The following is a 10951-nucleotide window of genomic DNA, read 5'->3' as shown; positions in this document are numbered from 1 at the left end:
TGGTCTGGAATATCCCTTTGGGCAGTTTGGGTCACCTATCCTGACTATGTCTCCTTCCAATTTCCAGTCTTCTCTCCAGTGTGGCAGCATGGAAAACAGAAAAGGCCTTGGTTCTGTTTAAACCCTGCTCAGCAATAGCAAAAAATATCTCTATGTCATTAACCCCATATTCAGGAAATCCAAAACACAGCTCCATACCAGCCACTGTGAAGAGAATTAATTCTACCCCCAGCCCAAACCAGCACATTCCATCACTTATTCCATACCATTTTCATCATGCCCAGGTCCCACGTTATTCAATACAACTTAATTAACTACCACCCTTCTTCCCATCCTTTGACATAATACAAAGAAGTAATTTCTTTAGTCAATGGACCATGCCTAGCAAATAATCATAAAATATCCACAAATGTTTACAAAACATCATTTGAGTTCATTTAGTCCATGACTTTAGGCTCCATCTGTTCTGGTGGTCTCTCAGTACAGGAATGGTGCTGTCTTTCTTGGGGCTGCTGGGCACCAAAGCCAGCTCTCAGGTCACTGATGCTCTTAAACTTCTTTTTGTAATGCCTCTCCTCCTTTGATATGGGTGGTTTCTGCTGTACTAATTCCTGTAACATGCAACTCAAATCACAGCTTACAACAATTTAAAGGCACATCCATTACAATCTCTATCCTTGGCCCTTTTTGGACCAGGTTATCTGGTTTAACGTTGCAATGAACTCCTCCTCCTGTCTCCAGCCTGGCTGCAATAAGAGTTGACTCCCTGAAATCCACTATTAATATAGTTACATCAACATCCTCCTCCATGGGCTGCAGGGGTACACTGCTTCACCATGGTCTTCACCATGGGCTGGGAGGGATTCCCTGCTTTCCCTGATCCAGCAGGGGTTCCCACCCACAGGAAACAGTCCTCCTTGAACTTCTCCAGCCTGGGTCCTTCTCAAGGCTGCAGTTTTTTGCAAACTGCTCCATTGTGGGTCCCCCACGAGGTCATAGGTCCTGCCATAAAACCAACTTCAGCAGAGGCTTCTCATAGGGTCACGCCACATTCTCCTTCAGGCATCCACCTGCTCCAGCACGACGTCATCCAAGGGCTGCAGGTGAATCTCTGCTCCATCATGGGCTCACCCACATCCCTTCAACTCGAGATCACTCTGAGAACCACGTTCCAACCTGTCCAGTACAGCAGCACAGAAACAGCAGCAATACCCTGGCCAGCTGCCAGCCCAGGAGCACCATGGCTGTCACCAGAACCTTCCAGGGCACAGGTCAGTGAGGTGAGTGTGGCACAGCATCACAGCAAAAAGTGGCCACCAATGAGCACAAGACCCTAACACAGTCAGAAATGCATACATTTACAGACATCCATAATGGAGGGTAAAGCCATTGATTTGCAAGACCCTGTTAAGAGGTTTAAAGCAGTATTTCAACTACAGATGTTTTTCCTGTCAGTTGAGAATGTGTAAAAGAAACAGTGCTTTTTATGAAAGCCCTTGTCACTTGCTCACAGATGGAAACAGGAGGTTTTCCATTAAATTCAGATCTCATACTGATTTTCAATATATTATCTCATAGCCTAAATATGCCACACTCTCAAGAAGTGTTTTTCCCTTCATTTGTATACATTGCATAACATGGAAAGAATTAGTCAGATATGACTAGATATTTTTCCCTTTAAAGGTCCTCATCTGTAGTGGGAAAATGGAATTTCCTTTCCTTTCCTTTCCTTTCCTTTCCTTTCCTTTCCTTTCCTTTCCTTTCCTTTCCTTTCCTTTCCTTTCCTTTCCTTTCCTTTCCTTTCCTTTCCTTTCCTTTCCTTTCCTTTCCTTTCCTTTCCTTTCCTTTCCTTTCCTTTCCTTTCCTTTCCTTTCCTTTCCTTTCCTTTCCTTTCCCTTTCCTTTCCTTTCCTTCCCTTCCCTTCCCCTTCCCCTTCCCCTTCCCCTTCCCCTTCCCCTTCCCCTTCCCCTTCCCCTTCCCCTTCCCCTTCCCCTTCCCCTTCCCCTTTCCCCTCCCCTTCCCCTTCCCCTTCCCCTTCCCCTTCCCCTTCCCCTTCCCCTTCCCCTTCCCCTTCCCCTTCCCCTTCCCCTTCCCCTTCCCCTTCCCCTTCCCTCAGAAAATATCTCTGCATGGAAGTTTTTTTGAATTAAAGATTCAACTGGAGCTGTGTTAAATAGATACAAGTGTTCAACAGTTTAAAACAGACAGGAATTAGGAATTTGATTTCAGATGAGTCAGAGAACTTCACATATTATTGTTACTACTGGTGTTTAAACCTGTTTATTTTAAAATCATCTGTCACAGAAGGACTGGAAGTAGTAAATTTATGAGAGATTCTTCCTCCCTGATCCCTTAATCCACCCTTAATTCTTAAACCACCATTGCAGGAAGATAGACTTTTAAGTCTTCAAAAGTCTTCCATGATTCAGATACAAAAAGTTTTAAATAACCATTAAAAAATTAACACTAATCTTATTGCAATGAAGTCGAATAGACATATTTCTATAATAAAATAAGAGATTAATTACATATTCAGAATGGAAACACTAAAAAGAACAGCAGGGAATGCAGTGCCATTACAGTGAGTACAGGACTAAACAGGCTTTACAATGAGTAGTTAAATGAATTGTTACACAAACGATGTGTCTGGATGCTCTCTTCTGCACCAATATCTTTCTGGCTGAACAGGCTGCACTGTCTTCTTCCATGTCTGTACATACAAATCATTTAAGAGTTGCAGAAACAGATACCTGTTGTCTTACATCTACTTTGCCATTGTGGCTGTGATGGAAAAGAAGTTTTCTTCTGCTATGAGAGTTTGTGTTCTGGTAGCAACAAGGATTTTTAATCACAGAACTATATGTTTGCTCTTACCCAAAGGAATAAGGGGAAAAGAGACAAAATATAAAAATAAATGTAAGAAAGAAAAAAAACCCCTATGAAGTAAAATGTTACCTGTTTTATTAATTTTGATTCATCAAAATATAAATATGAATCTAAGTATTTACCTCTAAATAATACAGTATCAATGGCCATCATTGATATATTCACATATACAAAATAAAAAGGATCTTTACAGTACTTAATGAGCAATTTCGTAATACTTTACTGGATCAGCAAAAGTCAGGTTTTGAGGAGTCTACTGTGTTACCTTGCTTTTTTTACAATTTATATACACTTCTTTGTGTTCCATCATCTTGTACAATAGTTATGCACTGAATATAATTAAAGTGCACAAAAAAGATAGTTTTCTATATCTTACTGTGAAAATGCAAACCAGTTAAAATATTGTTCAAAATAACCAAAGTTATTCTCTACCTTTTCAAATGCATTTACCAGCCAAAGATTAAGTTCATATTTGCTCTGTAATACCTGTTGTAATTTTATGAATAATATTATAGGGGGTATAGCAGCTGTCATCACAGATACAATGCAGCAAAACATTCAGCTGGCTTATGGATTTCTGCAAAGAAACCAGATTTCTGGTATTTTGTCAAAAAGACTTTCTTTTAAGTCACTGTTAATAGGTAAAACAGGTTAGATAATTTGGTGTAAAATTCTGGTATCACACACATGTCATGCATTTCGATGGATAACACAGAACTAAGAAAGCAAACCTGAGGAAAAAGTAAACAATCAAGTGATTTACTTTAATAGATAGTTAGCTTGGTCTGTGAAGGCCATATCAGAGCATTTCATATTAATTTTTAATGCCATTTGCAGTGGCACAAAATAAGTTATGATATCAAAATGAAGATGGAACTGAGAACCATTATGTTGAATCATTTTTGACTGGAGACATGCTGAAATTTGAAGACATTTCTTTGAAAGATACCCATCTTGAAGGAAATCCACAGGGAATAAACCGTGAAAAAACTTCTAAAGCCTTTTGCCTGAAGTATTTCCCAACAAAGACATAAATCACAGGGTTAATGCAGCTGTTGGTGGTAGCCAGAACATAAGAAAACTGCTGCCCAAAGTTGATTAGTTCCCCCCAGAAGCAGCCTTCGATCACTTGTGTATTGTATAATAGATCAAGGAATACAAAAAAATGGTAAGGAGTCCAGCAGAAAAGAAACATCAGTACCACAGTGGTGATCAGCCTCGTTGCCCTCATGCCTTTCTGCCCCATGCAACCCTTTGCTCTGAGTGCTCTTCGTTCTCTTGCTGTTTTCTTTAGGGATCTAATGGTGGAGAAATTGAGGAAGATGATTGCTGTGGATGGCAGCAGAAACCCCACCACGTTTAATACCAGGCGTTCAGCTGTTACCCACGACGAGCTGGGGAACTCCAAATAGCACGCTGAGATATTCCACGAGGAAAACTCTTTCACAGTCCGGTACATGAAATTTGGGACACTGAGAAGAATGCAAAAGAACCAGATGAGCAAGCAGATGCCTTTGGTCATAGTTTTGCTCCATAGTTCTCTGTGGTTCAAGGTATGGACAAAAGTCAGGTAGCGATCCACGCTGACGGCCACGAGCAGGTAGATGCTGGTGTACATGTTCAAGACGATGGAGGTGCTGACGCTGCGGCACAGGAAGATGCCAAACGGCCAGTTAAACCTGTTATTGGTGTTCACTGCCCAGAATGGGAGGCACGCGAGGAAGATAAGATCAGCAATAGCCAGATTCATAAGATAGATTTCAGCTGTCTTCAGGGAGCCCTTGTGCAGTGAATAAATGAGGAGAACAAACACATTTCCAAGCATACCAATAACACAGACAGCATTGAGGTACTTGGGTACTATATAGAACACAATGTCCCACCAGTCATCCAAGTCTGGGCAATCAGTTGAGTTGCTCTGGTTTTCACTCTGGTTTGAGGACAGAACATTTGGTAGAGGAGTTTCAGTCATCTTTTAAAAAATTCCAAAGTGAGCAGGAGATGTCTTTGAAATGAGAGAAAATGACTGCAAAGAAGAAGCATAAAAATGTAAAAGTTGCCTCCCATGAGTGGTGTAAAAAACATTTAACTGCTGCCAATTCTTTATTAGTTCTTACTGATTATTACAGACTAGATCAATCCATACTTGATAAGTGCACTGGTGGAAAATGTTCCCAGTATTAGCAAGGATAGAATTTCCTCTACATCCTATGAAATTTCCTCTCCTTGCTTCTATTGTTTAAAGTGGCACAGAGGAAGGAAAGTGACAAATTAGTAGTTCTGTACATCTTCTCCAGACTGCTGACAGACACATATGTTAGGAGAATTCCATCTCCCTGAGAGTAGTAGGAGTCATGCTGGTGACACAAAGCCAGCTTTGCATCCTTCCCTGTGCTTTCTCTTACTCTTGTTTATCATGCTGTGTACATTATTATATTACTGTATTATATACTATGTTATATACATATTAGTATATCATTATGTCCTGCTGAAGCAGGATCCTGCCTGTTTCCCTGAGCTGGGAAAGCTGCTCAATCTCCGTATGCGCCACTTGCTGCCTGAACTTTGCATTCTTTGTTCCTTCTCAGTTCCTCCTACCCTGAACTTTGGGTTCAAAATTGCTGTTAGATTAGATAGCTTATTGCCTCCAAATGTCAGCAGTTGGAATAATAAAACAGACTCCTCCAAAATACTATGCTAAAAAACTTGCCCTGAAGGAAGGCCTCTGCAGCTCCAAATTTACAGCACTCCTCCAGCTGAAAAATTTCATTTGAGTTCAGCTGGAGAGAGGCTGTGTCAGGCTCCAAAGTGTTTAGTCCATCATAGCATTGGCAATACCTTTATTTATTTCTGGTAACTCAGATCGAGATTGTGCAGGAGTAAGAACATGGGTAAAACCTTATCCTCCCATGAAAATCCACTGGACTTTCTGTCAGAGGTCCACTGTCAGAGCTGCCTCCTGCTTCATTCTTCTGGTGCTGCCATGCTTGATGATAGTGCCTGGATCCTGGTTTTTGCAGACTTTCAGTCTCAGAGCATTATGGTAGGAAAGTTATTATTGAGCCAGTTCTGCCATCTGACATTTCAATATTTCATATGCAAGTGGGGCATGTCAGTCACAAAATATGTATTTGAAAAAATCGATATTTTGCAATCAGTCATTGTAAATGCTGACTTTCTGCTGCAGCTATTTAACTCTGCCTTTTTATCGTCTTTATTTTACACCTAGGAGACAGCTAATGATGGAATTTCTGAAGACAGAATTCAGGACCACCATTCATCTCTTTTACATATATGAACAGCCTCAGTGACGTCTGTATATGAGCACCTTGAAGTACTTATTTTTGGGATGCCTCTAGGAATAAGTTAAGTATTAATATTCCACATCAGGCTATGTGGTACTAATGCACAGAAATTTTTTCATCACTGCAGAATTAGGTGAGCAGCAAAGTTGTATCTGAGTTCATAAACTCACTCAAGCTGGCAGCCTTGATGGGGAACAGAGGTATAATTCAAGTTAGCACAGCTTCCTGGATTTCCCTCCCAACAATCTGAATGTTACCTAGTTAACAGACCTCTCATGCAAACTAAGATAACTTGAGAGGATCTTAAACTACAGACAAAATACATATAGCAAATAAATGACTGGTTAGCATCAAAGAGGTTCTTTGTGAGAGAGCAGAAATCTAATGCTGTTATAGCAGAAGACTGGCTAAGACATGAGAGAGCAGTGACAGAAAATCTATATAGTTCAAAAGTAATGTAGAAGAAAGATAACATTTAAAACTAAACAGAATTATTTATTTTACTAAATATAGAATAAAAAGAAATTATTATTGTCCTTGCTTGCCCTTTTCCTGATGACTTCTTGCTATCAGCTTATGCCAGTCACTCTGCACTCTTCAGACATGATCTCTCAGCTGGAGCCACAAATTCCTTCATGCTCAGCTAAAAACACCAGGAAGTTTTATTTTTCGTTGCAGCTTAGATTTTATTCACAGCTAAATCCATATTCTTGTTCAGCTAGCAATGGTACCTCAGAATTCTGTAGAGTTTTTCATTGCAAAACTTTCTTCAGAGTCTACTAATCATTGTTGGAGCACTACCACAAGCCACAAGCCTTTTAGAGTTCCAAATGTTCTCTTGACAGAAAATGCACTTTATTTTCCGTAATTTCTGTAAGTTTTTTGAAGTATTTAGTGCTAATGGACAATTAACTGCATGAATGGTTTTCAATTTCTGTCAATAACACATTCCAGTCATCTTTTATAAAAATAATGACGTATTTTTCTTACTTTGAACTGATTTCTGAAGAATTTCCATGCACAGTGCATCTATCACCTTTTTTACTATTAATACTCATTAGTCAGAGCAATTAGGTAAAATGGATCATGGGTTTACACATAAACTAATACTGAGCTTCAGAATTCCTTTTGTGGTGAAAAAGAAAGGGAAATTCTTATTAGACTGCACAGATCAGAGCTGAGAGCACAAAATATTATTGTTTATATAAAAATTATTATATATAAATAATAATATATAAAAATAATAATAATATATAAAAAGATTATTTTTTATATAAAATATAGAAATGATTTTTAGAAAGATAATACATTTAAAAAGATAGGCATACCTACACCTTGTCCTTCCTGTCAATCCAGGCAAAGTTTCAAATTTGGAAACAGTTGATAAACAGCAGTACAGAGGTTACTGAGAGAATTCAAAGATGCATCCTGAGGCACAACTGGGTGACTGAGGGCTGTCCTGAGTGTTTTGCTGGCCACACACCATGTGTATGATGTTACATTTTGGAAGAAAGCCCCGGGATTTTTTTTTTTTAACTTTCGCAAATGTCAGCTTTAGTAATTTTCAAGACATGTGAAATATTTCATTCTCATTGTGAAATAATACAAGCCATTTGTCGTGACTCTTGTCATCCTTTGACCGCTAATTAAAGCTCTCAAATTGTCCTTGGCAATTAAAAGTTCCATTGTGTGAATGTCTTTAAAAATAATAATAATGTCATTAACAGCCTTCTCTGTGCCAATGCACACAGGGAGAAACTTAGAATTCAGTTTTTGTGATGGGAGCTTCTTTCCCCACTGGACATGAGGGGAAGCCATGCCAAGGAGCTGGGGTAAAGCAGTACAGGTGGGGATGGCTGCTGAAACACAAACCTTGCTCAACCCCGTTTACACTCCTTTTGAAAAGCACTGTTTTTTGCACCCCACGATAGGTGTCCAGGGCATGAATCTCAGTGAATATTACTTCTCAGTAATATTCATGATGACTGCTGAACTTTCTCAGGCTTGCAACAAAATAAGATTCTTATTTTTTTGATTACTTTCTGGGACCAAGTATCCTGAGAGTGGTTGTTTAAAAATAATTTTTATCTTTTTTATTCTGATTGTCCACTCATTAGAATAATATTCTAAAAAGATAATATCTTGCCTCTCAGACTTTGCATGCAAATCTGTCTTAAATATAGCCACGTAAACAATGTGTGTTTTCAATTAAAAAAAAAAAAAAAAAAAGAAAAATTGTCATGGGACAGGAATGTTATCTACTTATAGGAAAGCATTCCTCTCATTGGCTACTTAAACAAGATATGCACCATCTATCTCAATTCTTATTCAATTGTGTCCATTTTTATTTGATAATTAAGTTAAAATTAAAAGGCAGGGGAGGCTGAATGGCTTTATTATGAAACTTCCCTATAATGAAAAATACTTTTATTCAAAATTTTTATTCATTAGAGGATAATAAGTTATGCAAACAGTGCTAAAATTTATATACAAAAACATTCCAGTTAACACCATCACAATGGAGAAAACTCTAAATGGCTCAAGATTAAATGTTCGGGTTTTTTTTAATATCTTGTAAAATTTTAATTTTGCAAAGACTTGAAACACAACATGTAATTTGTGAATTACACATTATGTAAGGAATCCTAACAAATTGCAGGAGGAAAATCTTGAAACAGCCCATCTCACACTGACTCATAAAGGTAAGTGCAATGTGACAGGAGATCTTCGTCACAGACTTTCCAAAGCCTCCTCTTTGCTTACACTACCGCATTTCCGTGTTTAAGTTATTTTTCCATAGTAAAGAACATTTGAGCAACAACAAGAAGTTTGGAATTTGTCCTTGCTTGGACATGAATCTGTAGGATCTGCCAAGTTCCACATTTACTCACAGACTGAATAAAAAACTGCAGCTGCATCTAAAATTTATATGATAAATAACAAATCTTACAAAACTCGTCACATCAAAATGGGATCAAAATACTGGTTTTGCAAATTCAAGTCCTCTTTGCAAATCTAGTTTCTTTTTTTCTGATATTTTTCATTGCTGTATTTGGAGCACATATTGGTAATGGAGAGAGATTTGAAACTGGAAGGCTATGCATTCGGTAGAAAATGTGAATAGGCACTGCAGTAGCTCCAGCATTTAAAGACCTTAGAACAAGTCTATAGAAAAAGCTGTAACTTTATACAGAAAGGGGATTTAATTTATTATGTCTTTACAACTTCATTCCTCATTTCAACCTGTGGAAAGTGTATGAAGATCTGGTAGCATTTCAGAGTTTGCACAGAGGTAATGGACCATGAATTGAAAGAATGTGAAGGGTTAGTTCAAAAATATCTAGAAGAGTCAATAGTTAAGTTTTTTTTTTACTGTAAAAAACATATCTATTTATGTTTTAAGCTTGAATGATCTTCAATCACACCGTCTAGGCAGACTTTCCTGCAGAAAGTAAACATTTTCTAGAGCTGTAGAAGAATTTGCAAATGCTAACTGAATCTCTCTGATCAGAATGATTAAACAAACATGTTGATGAACTTAGAGGTAAGACTGCTTAATTATCACACACATTACAAGGTAGACACATATCAAAATTCCCAAAGATCTCCAGAGTTCTGGCTCTTGGTCCAGCACTCCAGCCATTAAAAATCTTCCTTTTAAGATGCCTAGAGTCTTTAATGATTGGGACAAAATTTTTGGATCAGTATGTTTTAACGATTGTATTTTCATTACTGAAATGTTTGGCAAATCAGCTTAATTATCTTCTGTAACTGTTCATCTGAGATAGCAGAAAGGTTTTTGAGATTATCTTTTGATGTAAAACTCTTTGTTCAGCTTAGTTGGATTTCTTCACATATAGTATAGAGATTGCTAAGGAGAGCTTAAATTCTGATGCAGTTATTTACAATTCCCAAAGAATGATCCTGTACCATCACAGTTTATTACCACAGTGTGGTAATAATCAAGCCCTACTAACTACAGTTTAGAGCTTGAAACAGCAAAAGGCGAAGGAGCAAATATAGGCTGAAAAACCAGCAATGTGCTGATGGAAGAATGGAATGGAAAGGTGATTCAATGGCTAAAGACAGCTTAGGGATTTGTGAGATCTGAAGCAAGATCCTAACTCCTCCACTGAAACCCTGTCTAAAGACTTTCTTCTGTCTGCAGCGAGCACCAGTGGCTTGTGTAACAGCTTTTAAACTCTTAACCTTTCAAAGGAAGCCAATAAGCCACTTGAAAAATGAGAGAGTAGACAAATCAGAATTATTCTTGCCTGTGAATGCTGAAGGCCAGAAATATAATCTGGCTTCTGTCATCCTTGCCCTTCCTCTGGTCGTGGTCCCCACCTCTGTCAGGCTGAATGGGGAGCCAGCTCTTTGCACGGCCAAAGTCTTGATAACAGTTGTGGCAGTCTCAGTAAAAGAGAAGCTAGGAGCAGAGGTAAGAGGGGGGAAGGATAAAGAAGAATGAAAATATATGATTACTGTCTGGCATCTTCAGCTCTGAAATTCTCAGGACAAAGTCTAACTTCATTTTACCAGAAGTCTTCATATTTTTTCATGTTTCTGTAAGAACACAGCTGAGCCAAGTGTGACTGGAAACTGTCAGTAGGTCAAATGTAGCTTGGACATTACACTTTATTTCTTGGGGTTTTTTGTTGCATGTATAAATGGTGCATGTGAATACCACAAATGTGTCATCACACTGAAGAGTCAGTAAAATGTGAATTAAATAGTCTGTGAGCTGACACTATCTGTTC

General features: G+C 38.3%; 1 protein-coding gene across 2 annotated transcripts in view; it reads right to left on the bottom strand.

Annotated features, from left to right (window-relative positions):
* Nucleotides 1-2253: 2253 nt before the first annotated feature.
* Nucleotides 2254-10951, bottom strand: part of BDKRB1 (bradykinin receptor B1) — a 31344-nt gene continuing 22646 nt past the window's right edge. Inside the window, exons 1-2 of one of the 2 annotated variants that reach the window (XM_088058332.1) lie at nt 7520-7611; nt 2254-4912 (exon numbers count right to left, since the gene is read on the bottom strand). In XM_088058332.1, coding sequence (XP_087914458.1) covers nt 3773-4858 — 1086 coding nt within the window. In that variant the 5' untranslated portion in view covers nt 4859-4912; nt 7520-7611 and the 3' untranslated portion in view covers nt 2254-3772. Of the gene's footprint in view, nt 4913-7519; nt 7612-10951 lie in introns of those variants that run through there. The other variant, XM_088058330.1, reaches the window with a different exon arrangement.

The sequence above is a fragment of the Pseudopodoces humilis genome, chromosome 7 (assembly GCF_049639895.1).
Source record: "Pseudopodoces humilis isolate 2021_Gansu_Grassland_sample_001 chromosome 7, ASM4963989v1, whole genome shotgun sequence".
Lineage (NCBI taxonomy): Eukaryota > Metazoa > Chordata > Aves > Passeriformes > Paridae > Pseudopodoces > Pseudopodoces humilis.
The sequence above is the reverse complement of the archived record's forward strand: the minus strand, read 5'-3'. Positions and strand labels throughout refer to the sequence as shown.